Source organism: Athene noctua, chromosome Z, assembly GCF_965140245.1.
Source record: "Athene noctua chromosome Z, bAthNoc1.hap1.1, whole genome shotgun sequence".
Taxonomy (NCBI): Eukaryota; Metazoa; Chordata; class Aves; order Strigiformes; family Strigidae; genus Athene; species Athene noctua.
In genome coordinates, this window is record NC_134077.1 from 25,134,166 (window position 1) to 25,154,469 (window position 20,304).

Below are 20,304 nucleotides of genomic sequence, written 5' to 3' on the forward strand. Positions count from 1 at the left end.
TTTGAGTGTAATACCGTTGACTTTTGTCAGCCATAGAACCTGTCTGTATAAATGTATGAAGTTCTTTCACTTAATTTTGAATGTACAGGATATAAAAAAAAAAGAATTTTTTAGCAAGAATTGAGATTGTTTCATTTTATTTTAAGAAGCATCAATAATGTCTTAAATATGGATAATGAAGTACCTTTGTGGCAATAAGTTATATTCTATGACTATCATATTTATGCTGCCCTACTCAAATAAACTTTCAGCAGACCCTATTTTAACTATTCATACATATTGGTGTATGTTAACTGACATTAGATGTCATCTTTGCCTTAGAAGAAATTCGAACTTTTGAAATGCAGTGGCTCTTCTGGGACTGAAGTAGGTTTTTTTATTTACTCTATATTTAGCTCATTAGGTTGAGTAATTATTCTTCTTTAAATTGGTAGTCAGGTGTGGAAAACAGTAACTATAATTTTTAAATTAAATGGCTTTATTTGTAAGCACTGAAATGGTCTTGAAACTGTTTTTTCACTCTGATAGTAGCTTGTGTTCTGTTCTGTTCTTGTAGTCATCCTGCTCATCCCAAGAGAAGCTACACCAGTTACCATACCAACCAACACCTGATGAACTACATTTTTTGTCTAAGCATTTCTGTACCACTGAAAGCATTGCCAGTGATAACAGGTGCATGACCACTGCAATGCGCCCTCGGTCTCGAAGCCTCAGGTGAGTTTGTTTGTCTGGAAATAGGGGTTGGATCTAAATTCACATATTCTGGAGCATCTTACTTTTGTACTTTGGGGGCATTCACTCTTCTTAAAATTGTTTAAGTATAGTACAAGAAGTACACATCTGAGGCCAAACTACAAGTAGTCCTTCTAAATTCTAGCTAGCTCTTAATGAAAGCGACTAACCCACATGAACTATCTTGATGAGCTAGTCGTCATTGATCTGACTGTGGCACTGGTTCTCTTCCAGACTTCAAATTGTTCACAGAATAAAGCCTTTCTTTGCAAAAATAATTCAAAATGTATTTATATCCTAGGACTTTCTGGAAAGAAACATGATAAAGAACAAATGGGCAGGTGCAGTGTATGCACTCATTTATTTTCTTTAGTCAAGATGAACTTCAGTTTCTTGTTTCCCAAAGACCAGGCCTCTGCATTTCATTTGCAGTGGCTGTTTGTGTAAGATGGTGTTTTATCCATGATCAGTTCTAAACTGTCTGAATAGTTTAGGTCTTGAAAACACAGATTTTATGGATAAGTTTTCAAGAACTGGAAGGAAGAAAATGGAAGTAGTATATTTCTAATGGTTGTATTGATTTTTTCAGAAGTTTAAAAATAGTTTCACAGGTGTACAGATTTTAAGGAATGAGTCTTTAAGTGCAGTATATTTCAACTCTGGATTTGATTTTTGTTTTAAAAAATCTGTTTAGAGTATAGTGACAAACATAGTTGCTACCTACATGAAACTGCACACTGGTTACTAAGAAAAAAATTGTTTTTTCATTAGAAGATTACAGATTGAAATTGTACTGTACTTATTGCCACATATCCAGGATTTTTTTGATTTATGTTATGCTTTTACACTTTGTCATGGTTTAATCCCAGGTGGCAACTAAGCACCACACAGCCGCTTACTTAATCCTCCCCCACCATGGGATGGGGAGGAGAATTGGAAAAAAACCCAACAACTCATGGATTGAGATAAGAACAGTTTAATGACTAAAATGAAGTAAAATATTATTATAATAGTAATGAAAATGAATATAGCAAAGAGAGAGAGAAATACAACCCAAGAAAAGACAAGTGTTGCACAATGCAGTTCACCACTCACTGACTGATGTCCAAGCAGTGATCTGTCCCCTCTGGCCAACTCCCCCCAATTTATGTACTGAGCATGACATTCTATGGTACAGAATATCCCTTTGGTTAGTTCAGATCACCTGTCCTGGCTAAGTTCCCTCCCAGTTTCTTGTGCACCTGCTTGCTGGCATCATCCTTAACTTCAGGTCAGCACAACATAGCGACAGCTAAAACATCAGTGTGTTACCAACATTCTCACACTATTCCAAAACACAGCACTGTATCGGCTACCAGGAAGTAAATTAACTCTATCCCATCTGAAACCAGGACACACTTTAAAAATCTTCCATTTGAACTCACAGAGTGTATACAAATACTCAGGGAGAAAACAAGAGCCAAGCATTTTCCCTTTCCCAAGAAAGGGAATTATGCTGCAGAAGTGTTACAGTGAAATTATGTACCTACTCTGGTACATAAATGGATTTGTTCATATCAGTTAAAGGACCCACCATTGTGGTATCTTGGGACAAATTTTAGTGTTCAGTTTTGCCCTTTTAGAAGGCTAAATGTCAGTTCTGCTCATGCAAGGAACCCCTATGTACATGTTATGATAGTCACTCCTAGAGAATAGCATCCCCTTTGTGGGGTCTTTCCTACTCCACATCTTGTAGACCAGACTGAATGGGCCAGTGTCACCAGCTCAGGAAAATCAGATGGGGATTTTTCAGAGTAACAATGGGGCTCATGATAGCAAAAAGCAGTTTTGCGAGTTAGCTGAGGCCCTGGGTACATTTTATGGATTGTTTTCCTGTAAGTCTCATGCTTTCCTTGCAAGCACAGTACCCCAGCATTCATGGGACTCAAGCATATATATGGCATTATTTGTAGGAAGTTGCTGCCTTTATCTGTTGGTCAGATTGGAAATAGATTTCTTATGTAATGATCTGCATTTTGTTGTTTGGTTGGTTGTTTTTTTTAAAAAAAGACTAGTTCTTAACTTTTTTCACTTGCAACTAACAGAGTTCGTGGTCAAGTGTTGCTATTTTGATTCTATGTAACTGTCAAAGGAGCAGGTATAGCCATAGTTAACAGTTATATATATCTCTGTTGCCCTTCTGAGAAAACGGTGATGTTCGCAAGTGTGGCAAAACTGCCTGTATCCTGAAGTGTAGTTACAAACTTAAGAAAATAACAGCATTTAGATGTCAAGCACACATGTAGTAGCTTTCAGGGCCCGGTCAGAAATAGCAGAAGGGAACCAAGTGTACCACTGATGAGAGAATGTACCTTTCCAGTGAAGCCTATGTTGATTTTTTTTGTTACAAATAAACAGCAAAAATATAATAACTAATTGTAGTTCATGCTGAGACAAGTCTAAAGGGATAATTTGTTTTGCTTTGCTTGCAGCCCTGGACGTTCTCCTGCCTGCTGTGATAATGAAATAATTATGATGAACCATGTCTATAAAGAAAGGTTCCCAAAGGTAATGAATTATATTTAAGATACCGAGTATCTAAATTGATAGGCTACATAGGTTTTAAGTAAGCAGTGTTTTTCTTATGAGAACTAATGATCCAACCCTGTAATGGCTTTCATAAAGCATCACCAAGCTCTTATTACAAAGATAAAATCACAATAAGGAAAATCCCTGCTGAGAACTGGACATTCATTTGGCAAAGCTGCTGAACTGATTTTGAAATGAGTCATGCTGGTAATATATCCTGCTGATTGGAAACTGGCGGCACATTTGATTTTAATAAGTGGCATGTACTTGGGGCAAATGTATACTGAATTAGTAAGCCAAAAATCGTTTCTGTTGCTAAGTTTTGTGCAGCATCTGCTGGTATACCCTCAAATTCCTTCTTTAGTGGCATTTATTCCTTTTTCCAAACACTCATTATATATTTACTTTAATTTTGAAGATCACTACACATTTGTGGGGGTTTGAGACCAAGTGAGGACACATCGCTGTCACGTCCAGAGGTCTGAGATACAAACGAGTTCCTAGGTGCAAGTGTATAGCTTGGAGCACTGTGCTTTTAATTGCTCGTAGGGTTTTGATGACCCCTGGAAAATAAAATAAGATAGAGCTGATACTGTTCCAGAAAGTGCCTGAAAAAAATAGAAGAAATTTCTTCATGTGTCTTCATAAAAATACGAAATTTGTCAAGATTTGCAGAGCAACTGAGCAGCTATCAGAAGTGTGGAACAACATACTCATTTCAGTGTTTGAGATATGAACTAAGAGGTGTGGGATTACTTCTTAATAATAAAAATACATTTAAGGGTGTTTTTAAGTGTCTGCTATTTTATGAGAACCAGACAGTTGGTTCTGTAAAACAGACAGATCTAGTAACCTGCAGACACATCTGGCAGGACCTGTGTGCTTTTAATCAGTTGATGTTCACTTCACATTCTGCCTGGCGAAGTATTTTCATGGTATAACCTGTATGAAAGGAAGATACAGATTAGTGCACAGTTAATCACAAGTTGGAGACAAAGGGGAGGATCTGTGTGGTAGAACAGTAAGGCTGTTGCTTTTCTGTACTAGTAATACAGGGAAACATCACCTGTCACTTTTCTGTTCACTTGCTTTTTTCTCCAGTCATTTCACTCATTCCAACTAGGTAACTTCTTACCCAGTACAGAAATGTTGCAGAGTCAGAAATAAACTTTGAGGCCCTTAGTTTCATGGAAAGCTGATTCAATGTATCATGTATCTATTTGTCTATAGGCCACAGCTCAGATGGAAGAGAGGCTTCAGGACATTATAACAAATCATTCTCCAGAGAACACCCTTCCCCTGGCAGATGGAGTACTCAGTTTTACCCACCATCAGGTCACAGAACTGGCTCGAGATTGTTTGGATAAATCCCAGCAGGGCCTCATCACATCACGATACTTCCTTGAATTACAGCACAAATTAGACAAATTGCTACAGGAGGTATGAGCCATGAGATTACTGTTACATTTGCTTGAAAAAATAGTTTATATCTCTTTGCCTAAGAGTTGTTGTCTTGAAATAATCATGACTGTTCACTCAGGTAATTGTCAAAGTCATATTCATAGCAGTTGTAGTCTACATAATGACCACTACAAAGACTATAAGGCATCCTAGTGTACTAGTCTGGAATAGATGGGTTTTAAAGATTTCAGGAACAGCAGCATTTTGTCATGCAGTGCAAGTTATAAAATGCTTACAGAAATGTGTGCATAAACCCTAAATGAGGAGGCTTGCTATTCCATTTACTGTGGATAGATGAGGAAACATACCCGCTTTCCACTTTGTCAACCCTACTAATTGATTGTTGTGATGAGAAAGCAGACAACACCACTTAGCTTTCCATCAGCTAGAGGTTATTTAATTATTTAAATATTTAGAATATTATTTTCATAATTAAACTGTTTATTAACAGAAATAATGTCATTTTTAAGTGTGGTGAAAATTCCATAGAGTAATCAGCTAAATTAATTAAGAACAACTTGGAACTTGACAAAATAAATGTGCTATGACATAAGTCACTGCAGTTTGTGAATGTATCATTTTTAAAACAATGAGTACAGCATGTAATGTACACTTATTTGTGTGGGATTTGGTAGCACATTATGAGCCAAAGTTAATTGTGATAGACTAGCAGATTTGATATTGACTTGGAATTTTCCAAATTAGATGTTAAGATACCGTGCCTGTCTTAATTTATGTCTTTTCTGCTTTCTTTTGAATGCAGGAGCAGTTGCTAAAGGTTTTGGCTGATTTATTATTTATTTTTTTTCCTAGGCCACTTTTCTGGTAACTTCTATTCAGTAAATAGATTATCTGCAACTGCTGTATTTTGATTTTTTTCTCTCTTCATAAAGGAATGCAAAACAAGACACTGGTGATTTATTTCAGGATTATTGAAACCCTGTTTTTTAAACAGAAAATACAGGGAGCTTGCTTACTAGTCAAAAGAAAGCTTAAACTAGTGACCTTCTTGTGAAATAACCACATTTTTATGATTCCAAAGTGCAGGCAGAGTGGGCCAGTTGACTGGAGATACCTGTCCGTGAATTATGTTATGCTAGTGATAATGTCAAAATACAAGGAAAGGTGTCTAAGCTAAGTTTGACTGAACCACTGTTAACACTGTTAATCACTGTTTAACAATATATCCCTTAAAGCACAGTAAGTAGAGTTCAGAGTACATGTTCACTCATTTACTTAACACACCCCCCAAAACCCACAAAAAACCCCACTCTAGCAAGTTATTCTCCAGTCTGCATATAAAACAGTGCATTATTTAAAAAGCACCAAACCACTCACTTTGTCATGTTCTATGATGCTAATTCTTTATTATGTAACAATTTCCTGTTCAGCAAAAACGTAATACCTTAAAATATTCAGACAACTTTTAAGTCAACTGGATAACAACTGTTAATAACACAATATGACAGTAAGAAAACTTTCTCTTTGCACAATTCAGTTATGGGCACTCAGTTGTGCTTTAGATTCATGTGATTCATTCGTTCTCAATTCCCAGCTGTGGTGTTCAGTAGAAAGCTACATCTCCTACTGCTACCTGGCACGTTGTGATTACTTTGCATAACCAGGGGAAGATTCCCTTGAGCTTTGAGCAGCTTGTTTTAACCAACATTTTTATAATTCGGAGGTCAATACTTTCCTGCTTCATCCCTCTTAAACGTAACGTGTATTGAGTCTTTTATTCACATAAACACCTGAGAGTTCACAAAACTGTACAAAGGGGCTTTAAATTTTGCTGGTGATTAAAACAGGCAGTTGTTTTATTTACAAAAGTGTTTTCTTCGGACTTCGTTGATAGTGCACAGAACACAAATGCTTGTGTCCATTTAAGGTTATTCCAAAACCTATTGCAAATACCATCAAATAGATGGTATTTGTGTCTTTTTCTTTTTTCCTCCTTTAAACTTCAGAGTAATTCTTCACAGGTATTTGTTGTTTTTTAAAATTGTAGTGCTTATGCTGAGAGCAATATGTAGCTTTGTATTTTCATAGGCTTTTTTCTTAGAAAAATATAAGGTATATATTATATAAAAAGTACTTATTTGTCTATACAACCACTTTTAAATGTTAGTTTCTTAATTGTCTTTATGGTTTTGAATAAGCAAAAGATGATGAAGAACATAAGTCTACAGTTTCTAGTAATAGAAAAAGAAATACTTCGATATGTGAGTGAAGAGCTATTAGTATATTTTAGTCAGGAGAATAATATGGTTTCTTTGCATTCATTAGCATCCTTAAATTATATAATTTAACTTAGAGATGGATGTTTGAAAGAAATTTCAAATGCAGTTCAGACCACTGTGCAAATGTTATCAAACCTTCTGGAAGTATTTTTTCTGTGTGTATTCTTCTACAGCATTTCCCCCCCCTTTGTTGTAATCTTTGTGGAACTCAATTTTTCACTGTCTTCCTTTTTACATATACCTTTATATGGAGCCTCTCTGCAAATATAGTTTATTTAATATATATATATACACACACATCCCTGTAATTTTAGTATGACATAACCACAGGAAATCAGTATCAATTTGACATGGATGTTGGTTATGTTTATTAATACTATGTAGGTCAGTTTTCATCCTGAAAGTATTAACAAATTGAGACACAACTGTACATGTAGAGAGGTGTATGTTGTATTGAAATGTAGTCCCTTTTGCAAAACTAATGGTCATAATACTGTATAAGTTGTGGGGTTTTTTTAAAAAAATAAGGTATGTTCATTGTAAGCACTTTTTGTTTTGGTCTTCGAGTGTTAGAATTGTACAAATGGGATTACTTCAGTTTGAAATCACAGCATTGCTCAAATCTTTGTTATTTCTGCTGACATCTTCAAACTGACATGCTGTTTGTCTCAAGTACATGCTTCAAACCCTCCAAGAGTGTCCCAAATAACATCTATACTTTCCTGAGTAGTACATCAAATACAGTTTTATTATCACTTTATCTTTTAGGCTCAAGAGCGATCAGAGAGCGGAGAAATGGCATTTATTAAGCAACTTGTCCGAAAAATCCTGATAGTCATTGCTCGTCCTGCTCGCTTACTGGAATGCCTGGTAAGGTCATACTTACAATAAGTAGGTTTTTCACTTCTTAATGTAGGAAGGTTTCTGGCTTGCTGTTCAAAACCATTTACAACTTTTTTTGAAATGTCAAACAATGGGGTAGGTGTTCATTGGTGGTGATATCCTTTCTGCTTTTATTTCGGGAACATGGGACTGTCAGGGACCTCCTGCAGTTGTATTTCGTTTTCTGCTATTGCAAATATTATGTTGCAGAATCCCTTTCGTCAACTGAGGAGGCTCCATTTCAAAACCAACTGGGTTTTTCTGTTGTTTTGTTAGACTTTGCTATTACTGGGGAAGGCTGTTCCAGAATCATAATTGCTTGGTGGTTTTCCTTAGGAGTTTCATAGTTTTGTTTCACTCAACAGCTGCCAGAGCTATAGGCAACTTCCAGTGAACTCTGCAGTACCTGATCTGAGGAGAGGGCAGCAGCAAAGGGATTAGGGTGTCTGGATATACAGATAGTCAGGAGTTATGCTGGAGACCAGAAGGAGGAAAAGAGTTAGCTTATTTATGCATGAGCCTAGCACTGATGTTGCCAGACTGGGCTCGCTTGTGCAAGGCCATGTGGGTGTGTTTCTGCTTTGCCTGCCCATGCTGTGGGAGCTGGGATGTCTCAGGTGCGGGAAGTTGCTCCTACACACAGAGCTAGTGTGCTTCAGTTGTTCAGTGGAACTAATAAACCCTTGAAGAACACAGTGTACTCAGAAGGACAGCGTAGACACCCAAATACCGTGTAAGAGCCTGCCTGAGTCCAACAGGCCTGGCAGGCAGCCCGAGCTGACTTTGTTGAGCCACTCTGCTTGCCAATACCAGGATCACAGTGTTGATGCTGCATACAGCTATTTGAGGCTGTCAGGGCTTATGTGTGAGCCACAAACCTGCTGCTAGCCTCAAGTTATGTCTGAAGGTGTCATAACTGCACTTGCATGTCACTGGATCTGAGCTGGTAAGTCTTTCCAACCTGATTTTGGCTCTGTGCTGCGTCTCTTCATCTGTGGCACAGTTAATCCACAACCTGGCTCGTTCAGCCATGGACATTTTGAGAGCTGCCTCTCTCTTTTGTTTTGGAAACACCATGTCTCAGTGTTCCCATTTGCAGTTTGTTCATGACTTGCAGTTCAGAAGGAATCTAAAATAAGGTATGTGTTCTGAATCAACATGAGAGGTGTTTAAAAGAGGAAAAAAAAGGCTTTAGAGAGAAGGATGTCTTGCCATGTCCTGCCTGTGCCATTGAATCCAAACTTGCTTTACTTTTCACCCTGAACCCCGAAATGCTCATTCCGTATCTAGTGTGATCTTCTCTGCTCCATTCCCAGGGTTCACATAATCTTTCCCCACCTTTTCACCCAATTTCTCATACAATGTCTTGTTTTCCCTCTGGTCTGCCTCCTTCTCTATTATTACACATCCAAAAATGTCCTTAATTATATACTGTTGGCTAACAGACTGAGGCTTCTTTATGATGTTTTGTTCTTCCCTTCCATGCTTGCTGGCTCTCTCCTACCTACCCCTGCCCCCAGCATCATCACTGTCTTTTAGTTTTTTAATTTGGGTTCTCTCCTGGTGACCTATTTTCCCATTAGCTCATACTCTCTAAATGCTAGGTTTTGTAAGCTAGCTAGTCCATATCTCCATTCACTTAGTTCCCATTTTCTGCCCCTGGGATTTTATCCTAGTCTACTTAATCTGCCTTATCACACTTAAGGCAGAGCTATTGTGCACCTATATCCCACCTTTTGCTGAGCCTGCTGATGCATATGAAAAAAAACAGTGTTGCGAGGCCAGGAGATGACTGTATTTCTTAGTTGAGAGTTTTGGAGCAGCAATTTGCAGAGAAAGTCAGTGCAGCTTACTTAGTGTTCTTATTTCAAGTGGGATCTTCAGGAGATTTAAGCTGGAATATAACAACTCTGTGCAGTATGTTTTTAGAGAGACAGGTAGCTTGAACAAATTTAGGCATACTTTGACAAAACAATACATTTCTCATGAAAGAAGCATGAGAGTTAAGTCTTTGCTATAAATGTCTCTGGAGTCATGTGATCTTACAGAAACAATATTGGTATTTTTGCGTAGTGTCCCTCTGGAAACTTTTGAATAATACTGGCTGATATTTTAGAATGCCTGTCTGAAATAGATGCTATATATGGCAAATGTGAGCCTCTAAGAAAGTTCATAGCATTGTAGGAAACAAATCCCAACAGTTTTTGTCATGAGAAGTTTCAGATACTGTGCAGTAATGCTGTCAGTTTTCCAATTGTGATCTTGGCTCAGGTGCTTATGGTATGTGCATTCATATTTTAATTCACTTGATAATCATATGAATGAAGCTTTAGCAGTTTCATATGTGCCAAGACCTACTGCCAGGTATTAAAAGATTTTTCTCCATTTGTACATGGAAAGTGAAACAAAGAGTTGGAAGTAAAGACCAGAAAATAAATTTTCTTTTAACTATTTGCACATGTGTATGTATATGCATATGTGTATATTATAGATATACATACATAGATATACACACACATATTCATATGATTGAAAGTATCTTTTAAAATTACCTTACTAGCAAGTGGAGAAGAAGCTGTATATCTACTACTTGCAGCAGGTAAGGAGATGATGGTTTTATAGTGAAGGTAGATAGGAAGTCTTGGCACACATCACATTATTCTGTGCCAAGGAGTAACACAGAAGAGAGACATAGAGCTGGGGACAGCATGTCAGATGAGGAGGGTAAGGCTAAACCAGCATGTAATGCTTAGTTACTCTATTCAGATTTTTAGGTAGTTTAGCAGCATCCTGAAAATTTGAGCTAAATAAGAGAGTTTGGGCAGTTCATGGATTTGTGGTAGATCTTTTGGAGTAGGCTGGAGATGGTGAAAATTGTTTCATGGCAAATAAAAAGCTTAAGATTGTTTCCACAAGACTGAAAATTCTGAAGACGTTTCACTTCAGACGCACTGCAACTCCTCCTGGGAGCCGCAGCAGTTTGGGTGCTTCCAAAATGAAACATAATACCTACTTTCTCAAGCTGTCTTCCAGGTTGGGATGTTGAGTTCCCAAGTCCTGGGTAGTCTGAGGAGCTAGAACAGGAGCTTTGTCACCCAGCATTCAGAGTAAAGCCCCCCGGAGTTATGGCAAGCCATGAAATGATCGTCAGGGAAGCTAACTAGCTCATCAATCTGCCTGGCTTCTGCAGATATTTTTGGGAGAACTGACTTACTCCAGCAAAAAGTCTGGTTTGTTAGATCAGTGTTTTGTGGCTTTAACTGTCTCTCTCTCTACAAAGCATTGCACCTGCTGTGATCTATGGTTGGCACAAACATCTTGAAGAATGTAATGGTTATGAGAGAGATGTTTTGGTATGAGTTCATACTGGTAGATAGTCTATTTTTTTAAAAACCTAAACCTTTTATTAAACTTGCTTGTTCCTTTCAATGTTTTTCTGGTTTTATCATCTATGAAGGTAGTAAAATAAATGTATTTCTAAGGGACTTGGGGGATAGACAGGGTTTTGAGTTTCGGGGGTTTTTTGTTCCTCTTTGAGGCTTGCCTTTTAGGCATGGTTTAAATGATAGTTGTAATGTAGTTGGTTCTCAAAGGAGGATGTATTATTTCTAGATTTGGAACAATAGTATCAGTGAAATTCAAATGTTGTTTTCAGCAACTTACAATTTTTGGCTTTCTTCTAAAGTTAGTGATTTATTTGATTGTATTTTCCATAAAGCATGGTGTATATATATTGATTTAAAATACTTCAAAATTTCATCTAGAAGTAAAAGTGGAGAGCAATATATTTACAGTTTCTTTATTTCATTTTTATAGGCAAGTGGCTTCAGGGAGATAGTCTTCTGTATGTGAAATCTTACTGCTGCTGATTATAGGTCATTTTGCTCTGAATATTATGGGAAGTTTTGAAGGCAAGGAACTTAATATTTTTCTGAAGTAGTGCTCTGAAACAATGGTATGAAAGTTCATTGCCTGCAGCATGTTACATTACACAAGAATCGTAATAGAGTAATAGACCACTAGTAATAGAATAAAGAGGTACTGTTTTTAATAAGGAATATTTGCAACAGAAGAAACAAAAGAAGTTTTTATGTTAGGCTTCAAGACTTCAGTTCCTACAGAGAGAATGATGACAATTATTTTTCTTCTAGGAATTTGATCCTGAAGAGTTTTATTATCTTTTGGAAGCAGCTGAAGGCCATGCTAAAGAGGGGCAAGGAATTAAAACAGACATCCCTCGATACATTATTAGCCAGCTGGGCTTAAATAAAGATCCTCTGGAAGGTAAGTGCATCACCTGGTCCAGCTATAGGTTCCTAAGTCTTCCTTCTCAATGCATTTAATCTTTTTGATAATTTGTGCATACATGAAAAGGGTCAAAGTAAAGATGGTAACAGAACAAGCATGTGCTAATGCTCAAAGGCATTATAAAGGCCACATGAGATTTTTATTGTGAGTATCATTCACAAATACATTATGTCAGTGATACTCATCATCTTCCAGCCTGTCAATGCAACTTTATTTCAACTGAAGCAGAAAGTTACTGGTATAATTTGATGGTGACTGTTATCCTGCTATAGGTATAAATGAAACTGTGCTGAGCTGTTATTTGCCCTTTACTGCCCCCAGGTTCCCACATCTTAAGAGTCCATGAGAAGACTATCTCCCATTCCTTTTAAAACTGAAAATATCTCTTTTTATGGGTAATTTGTGTGTCCATGTTGAGGACTTTTGTAGGGTTAACTTGGGTTCCAGTGGAGGTATTGTCATTGCAGAATTTTTGTTTGCCTGATTCTTCTTTTAAGGACAGTGTTGGGAAAACTATAATTACTTCTGTCTCCTAACCGACCATCTTTTCTTCCATCCTGAGACTAGGTTCTGAGACTGGTGACAAATTGAAATGGGTTCATTGTGTTCAGTGCTAGTCCTGCAGTTTGGAAGAAATTGGCAGAAATGCCATAATGGAAAATGAGTCTAGCTAGTGCCATTTAGTTTGTGATCTGTCTTGTGACCCAGGACAAAGGGGGATCTCTAGGAGAGGACTTGATAACACAAAGTAATAGCAAAAAACTATGATAAACTTTTTTTAGACAGTTCTCATGATGCAAGATCACATTTCCTCAAATCAAAGGGGCAGTATATTGTGTGGTAAAAGAAGACTTTTTTGGTCCACTTCAGCAGCTTGTGAAGTTGAGCACTACCAGATGTTGTCAGGAGTTTAGTTAGATCTAATTGAATCAGACTGGATATTGTTATAGATGATATTCATGTTATGTTGAAAGATATATAGGAAGTTAAGCTTATTATTAGTCCACTTTCTATCTTCACAGAAGAATTTTCTCACTCAAATTTAGTATTATTTTTATCTGAGTTATAGATGAAAGCAGTTTTGCTTTTTCCATGGATTCAGAGAGCAGCAAGGGTGCCAGACAAATTGGGAAAATATATATAAATACTGTTTTCAGTGTGATGCTGGAAAAGATCAAAAAGTGCCTTAATTCTCTGCAAGATAAACGGGCTGGATTTTGGAGAGCTATTGGTCTGGCCTAGACTGATCATTCATAAATTCTTCACTGATCAATTACGCAAGGTTTAATTTGGGGTGTAGTTTGAGGGCTTAGTATTATTGACCCTGATTCTGCCACTTGAACCTTATCTTACTGGTTGAATCTTTCTGGACACTTGGACAAAAGTGTTCCTTAGTGTGAGTCAAGAATCTGACACTACTTAAGTTTAATAATATCTTTACATTTTTTCAAACAGTTTATTATGAGAGATCTAAAGACAAATACTATATACGAATAAGGGATGCTGTTTTCTCAGACTAAATATTTATTTTATGTGAGTGTACTTCACTAACACATCTTGCAATTACATTCCATAGATTGAATATTAATGAATATAACACAAATTTTGAAGCATTTCAGGATTATTTAAGTGTGGGGGTTTTCTGAGGGAAAAAATGGTCTCTGTGGTTTGTCAGTAAATACTGAGCAGTGTTTGAAGTGTGGAGTACTGATCTTTGGTTCAGCTGGAGATTTGGACAATTGAAATACTTAATGTATCATTTCGAAGGTTAATGTGTATATAGATTTGTGATCAAATAATCTAGGCCATCTGATTCATGTTAATGTTTTCCTGCCTCCCTACAAAAAGTGGTATTTTTAAGCAGTACAAATTACTTTGCAATGACTTCTGAAAGGATATGGTTTTGATTTTAAGTTGGTGCTTCTATATACAAGGACATTCCCTAAGCAAAAATAGAGAAAAAGAATGGCCCTATGGGTTTATGCCCTGGAATTAGTCATTTACAAAGAGAATTATTTGAAAACACTGTAATCATTGCTCTAAAAAAATATTACATGAAGATCATTCTCCTGAGAGCACTTTAAATTCCTTGTATGGAAAAAATAGAAAATATTTTAAAATGTCTTGATAGCAGATGAACAAAATCTTTCAAAAGAAACAAAGGAAACCCACCTCAGTAACACCACTGTTGTGGTTTGAATTTGGCTGGCAGCCAAACACCAGGCAGTTGGTCACCCTCCCCCCGGCCTGGTGAACTGGAGGGACACATGTAGGTTGAGATTTAAAAAAAAAAACCCAACAGTTTAGTGATTGTAAGAAAACAAAACAATAACAATAATGTAAGGGGCAAATGGGTAATAAACAGTGCAATTGCTGACCACCCACCAACTGATACCCAGCCCGTTCCCAGGCAGCAATCCCAACAGAATGAAGATCCCACCCGCTGTCGCAAATCTAAAGCAAGAGAAAACCTGCCTCCTTTATATACTAAGCATAATGCGACATGATATGGTATACTTCAGTGGCCAGTCTGGGCTCAGCACTCTGGCTATGCTCCCTCCTAGCTGAAGAAAATTAAATCTATCCCAGCTGAAACCAGGAGCTCAGTTTGTGGCTCCATTGTGTAGGCCAGACCCCATGCTCATGAAACACAGAACTATATTTTCAACTAAACTATTAAATTATGTCTGTAGTGTTCATAGGTATTCATGCAAAGGATTTTATTAGCTCTGTGTAGAAAAACAACCTACTTCTTTAGATTTTTCTCTACTTAAATCCTTTGTTTGTTGCTGTAGGTGTAGTGCCCTTGCCTTGAGTGAAATGATCCATGTGTTACTTGGAGATAATGCTAGATAAATTTATACTGCACTGGAAGCAATGCCACAACAGATTCATCACTTAGGAGAGACTGGAGGCTGCATTTTTGAAGAGTTCCCCAGCAAGAAATATGTCCCCATGGTTTTTAAATTACCATCTTTACCTTTTTGAATCATGAGTCTTCAGAAATGGTTTAAATCAAGGAAAGAAAAAGGGCAGGTGTTTAATGGTATTTAGATGAGTTTTAAAAATCTCTTCAGGCATTGCAAAATGGTTCCATAGCTCCCTGTTTCAAAAGCTGACTCTTGGTTCTATACCATATACCTACTGCTTGCAAATAATATTTGTTTCTCAAATAACGGTTATTTTGCAAAAGTTCTGTTTAAAAGTGGCTCATTTTAATTTTCTATTTATAAAAATAATGTAATTTAAGAAGGCTGTCGATGTATAGTATTCTAGCCTGCTTGGTTCTCACCCATAGAAAAAAGGTTTCATCAACACTTCTGTTATAAAACCACTACATTCACAAAGTTGTGACTTTTTCCAAGGAAATTCACTCCAGTTTAAAGTTTGACCTATATAATTTTAGCTTAGGTGGTATTTTTTATTATTATTATGTTTGTTTTCAGTGTTGATATTTTTCACTGCTTATTGACTTCAGGTTTTTTGGAATGTTTTTAGCTTCCCTAACCCTTTAAAGATCTGTTTGGGTTTTTGAAGTGACATTTTCATTCCTTCTGATTCTTATGCTTTACAAATGTTGCGTTTTGAATAGTGATTACAAATGAGTTACGCCTTAAATCTTTAGCCGTTCTGACAGAAAATTATCTGTGTGGTTAATTTGCTATTAATGATTACAGTAACTGTTGTGCAGAATTTCACTTGTAATAGTCATATATTATATAGAAAAAATCCACTTTAGATATTTTATGTGACTGTTAAATTATATTTCATATTTATAAATCCAGTTGACAGTCCTGAAATAAAAATGCATCTCACAAATTTCAGGTGGTCTTATCTCTGATCCCCAGCACATAATTATGGTAAAATGTGCATCTTTCTCTGTGTGGAGTGTGTAGTTAACTATGTATATTATTAAAGTGTAATACCAGCCTTCCCAGAGTCTCAGCTGTCGTGTTTAGGTTTCATTACCCGGATGAATTCTTAGTTACTGAGCCCCTGAAGAACAGGATAGGAGCTCTGCAGCATAGGTTCACCCTGGCAGGGACAGCAAGGTCAAGTGGTAGACTCCCAGAATCTTAGTTTCCCAAAGAAGTGACTCCATAAATTACAAGCATCTAAGAAAATGGCTTTAGATTTTTCTGTTATGCATATCAGCATTTCTGTGTAGAAGATGCAAACCATTTGGAGTCCATCTCTGTCTAAACTAAGTTTTTTGTTCGATGTCAAGGAGTCCAAAAAAGGATGGGTTCTGCTGTTAACCCCCTCAGGGGCTGAGATCCTCAGGTATTTTACCAGATTAGGGCTGTCTTTCCCTTAACACTCAGATCACACACAGATCTTAGAATTCCCATGTCTCACTAGTGATGACAATATCGCTCTTCATTGCTTCATGGCTGTTTGAATTCTTAGTGGAAGATTTTAGAGGCATTGAATAGCAGAATTTCATTTTCCAGGTGGGATTTTGTTATATATGTTTGGAGATGCCCTAAAAGTTATTTGACAAGTACTACAGGTAGGACAACATGTTTGTTAAGTAGAAGTGTGTAAACATCTCAAGTTTTCTGGGCTTCATTTACTTTTGTATTGGCTATAGTTTAAAATGAAGTTTCTAATCTTTGTTTTCAGAAATAGCTCAACTAGCTAACTGTGATGGTGGGACAGCAGAAAATCTGGAAGCAGATGAATCAATAAATGTAAGTTTTCTTGTGATGTTGCTGCTTTTGCTGAATCTGAGCAAGGAGAAAATAAATGTATTGTGTTTCCCCCGGCCCTGCCCTGTCTTATTTTCTCCTGATATTTGCAAACAGATTGACTAGAACACACTAATGTCATGGTGCTCAGCAGAGAGAAGACTTGCAAAAAAATATTAGAACAAAACTTTCTACCTGTTTTCCTAGATGTTTCAGTATCTTTAGCTTCTGCAAATTAGTGTTCACCATGTGACAATTGTTTCACTGCATAGTCCACCGCTGGTTGCTTTATTTCTATCTAATTAATATATTTATTTCTATTTTAGAACAACTTTTAAACTGTTTCTTTAAAAATAAAGTATTTTAAACAATTTTTTTAAATAATCCATTTACAGAGACAGCTTATCAAATTGAAAGACTCTTAACAGATCCAGTGAAGAGACAAGGAAGAAATGAGCAAGTTAGCCTAGATTCAGGAAGTTAGTTTTCAATCTGGAAAACTGTTTATAATTCTTCTGAATCTGTTTGAAAATATTCAGTAATGGGTATCTTACAATAATATTTTGTCAGATGCTTGTTCTGGTTGGAAAAAAAAGCCAGATTGGAGGTGTTGGGCTGAATATTGTGGGTTTAAATGTTCTCAGTTTAAGTTCTTATTTTTGAAAGTTGATTCTTATACCTTGGATTTCAGTCAGTGGAGTAGATGGAGTTCTAACAATTTAGTGTAAATTTTCAGTGCAAGTGAATAGAAAAAGCAATTGCAGTTTTGGGGGATGCATAGGTAATTCAGTGATACTTTACAGGTATTTATAAATGCAAACTGGCTTATCAAACTGGCTTGCAAACTGGCTTAGCAATAGCTAAGAAATTCTAATTGTAAAGTTATTTGTGTTGTGCAAATGTTGAAGAAATGCAGGAAGGATAAATCAGTGTAATAAAGCAACATAAGTAGGGGAAGTAATGAAATGAAATCTGTAAATATAAATATAGGTTGAATATTTGGAAACATTTTCTCAAAAGTGTAGCTGTGGAATAAATACACATGTGAAGTGACAGGAAACATAACTTTAAATACAGGACCACAGAAAATCATCATAAATATGCAATTAGGAAGAATCCTGTGGCAGGCAAGTGGGCTGAACAATTTAATAAATGGCCTCTCTGTCCTCTTATGTAGTTCATTATATTAACATATTCACTAATCCTCTTGCACTGAATTTTCTTTAGCAAGCATTCAATTGAAAATGTTCCAAACAGGTCTACTTTCAGCCTTAACTATTACCAATCTACCTGGACAGCGATCATAGAATTTCTTAGACATTCGGAAAACATCTTGAAAAGGTTCTTGTGGGTTTGGAATACTGCATTTGGAGTCCTGTGCCATAATCATCCATCCCACTGGCACCCAAATTCTAATTCACAATTACATCGTCAAGATTAATTAAAAATTAAAGTTAGAAAAAAAAAGTTGTGCAGTACTCAGTACAACTCTGTTTTGAAAATGTTCCAGCATACAAGCACGTGAAAGTGGCCTCTGTAGTGGTAGAATTACTGCATTTTGCATTACTGCATTTTTATCTTCCATATTTTTCATTTTGTGTCTTTTTTCATAGTCTATCCTAAGTTATATCACAGTCTATCCTAACATTAGTTCAAAATGTGCAAAAGTTTATTTAAATGAAGGAAAGCTCATCTACGTTTTGTCATACCAGGCTATACTACCAGAGTCAGATTTGCTAAAATTGAAAGGCAATGGCCAATGAGTGCCGGGTGGGATTCACAGAAGTCCGTAACTCTGGATGGGAATTACCAGTAACTCCTTTACCAGAAGCTTGCATGTTTGTTTGATGTAACCTGTGCATGTAGATAAGTGGATAGATAGCTGCAGTGTAACATGCCTTTTTGATGAAAAAGCAGCTTTGCTTCAGGAGTCCCCTTAGTCCCTCTATGTGCTAGCTGTGTGGCTAACTAACCAGAGCTTTTAGCTGTTTCATCAGGGTGTGACAGACTGGTAATAGTTAGGTTTTGTTCATTTTTTAAAATTCTTATCTGTTTTTGTATAAAGTACTCTATTGTTCTTTCTCCTTTTTTACTTTGAAGAGCTCTAATACCTCACTGAAGCTGCAGAGAAAACCTCGGGAAAGTGATTTCGAAACAATTAAACTGATTAGTAATGGAGCTTATGGGTGAGTAATCCATGAGTGCAACAGCTCTTTAACATTTTAGTTTTTCTTAACTTCCCATTATTTCTTATTGCAGGCATGTTTATGTGAGGGAGTTTGTTTGCACTGCTGCTTTTTTTCATTCTGCTTTCCTGTTTTGTTGCTAACATTTGAAGTTCACAAGAAAAACTTTTTGGAAAGTCTACTAGGCAATAATAAAGTACTGTGTGCTGGAGTAAATTAAAATACTGAATGTTATATCACAAAGATTTTTCAGAAGTAGGTCTCATGTAATGCCAAAAGTGAAATCTGAATAAATCAAAAGGTAGATTTATAACCATCCTTGTAATATTGGAAGCAGCCTGTCTTTATGCACATGTGAAGCAGAATAAAAATGCATTTGTAGGGAGACAGATTGTTAAAAATGAGTGCTTACCTGACCTAAAAATATTGGTGAAGTAGAAACAAACTTCCTTAAGTAGGTCAACACTGGTTTGTTGCTTCTCTGTGGACACTCTTATATCCTTAAATTTCAACTAGTTAACTTTTAAGGAATTGCTGTTACTTGGTTAGGTTTTGGGCCATTGGAAAGTGCACAGCTTACTGCCCAGTGGTATGTGAGTCATCTGGAGATATCCTAGAAGACCAAGAAAAAATTTTGTTAGCCTGGGCCTTAAATGAACACAAAACATTTCCTGGAAGTACGCTGCAGGGATTGTGTCTATCAGAGGCAGAAGTCTGTCTTCAGTCACCTTTTTCTGATCAGATACTATCTATTAGACCCTTGATTGGCTGCTTCTCTGCACTGAAATGTATCAAGACAGGAACTTGGTCTGTGTAACCTGCAGGACCAGGAGGGATGTGTTAGTTCAAAAAAGAGGGGTTTCCATCTTGAGGTGAGGACCCTATCGCCAAATGAGACCATGTCACAGCCCAACAGTGGAGAAGTGCTGCTCTCTAGCACAGACCCCACTAGACTGGCTCTACTCTGCACTACTTCTGCTTGAGGTGGGAAGCAGCAGCAACCTGATAGGACTGAGCACTCTTCAAAGACACTTTGGACATACAAGAGAAAGCACCTGCCATCTGCCCACTGGAGTTTTGCATGCCCTTTTAATGACCTGAGGCTGATGGGCACAGTAATACTCTCTGATCATATTTAGTTAAAGGTAACCCTGAGCTCTGGGACAGGAGACATTTAGTAATTGCTTAGTACTGTTGGTCATGATAACTTGTGTGAAAGCTATGACTTGTGTCCAG

General features: G+C 36.9%; 1 protein-coding gene across 7 annotated transcripts in view; it reads left to right on the forward strand.

The window, feature by feature from the left end:
• MAST4 (microtubule associated serine/threonine kinase family member 4) overlaps positions 1–20,304 on the forward strand; it is a 320,186-nt gene that overhangs the window by 262,219 nt on the left and 37,663 nt on the right. For all 7 annotated transcript variants that reach the window (XM_074931942.1, XM_074931938.1, XM_074931939.1 and 4 more), the window contains 7 exons: positions 557–714; positions 3,204–3,279; positions 4,531–4,740; positions 7,770–7,871; positions 12,035–12,167; positions 16,818–16,885; positions 18,983–19,068. In XM_074931942.1, the coding sequence (XP_074788043.1) occupies positions 557–714; positions 3,204–3,279; positions 4,531–4,740; positions 7,770–7,871; positions 12,035–12,167; positions 16,818–16,885; positions 18,983–19,068 (833 nt within the window). The remainder of the gene's footprint in view (positions 1–556; positions 715–3,203; positions 3,280–4,530; positions 4,741–7,769; positions 7,872–12,034; positions 12,168–16,817; positions 16,886–18,982; positions 19,069–20,304) is intronic.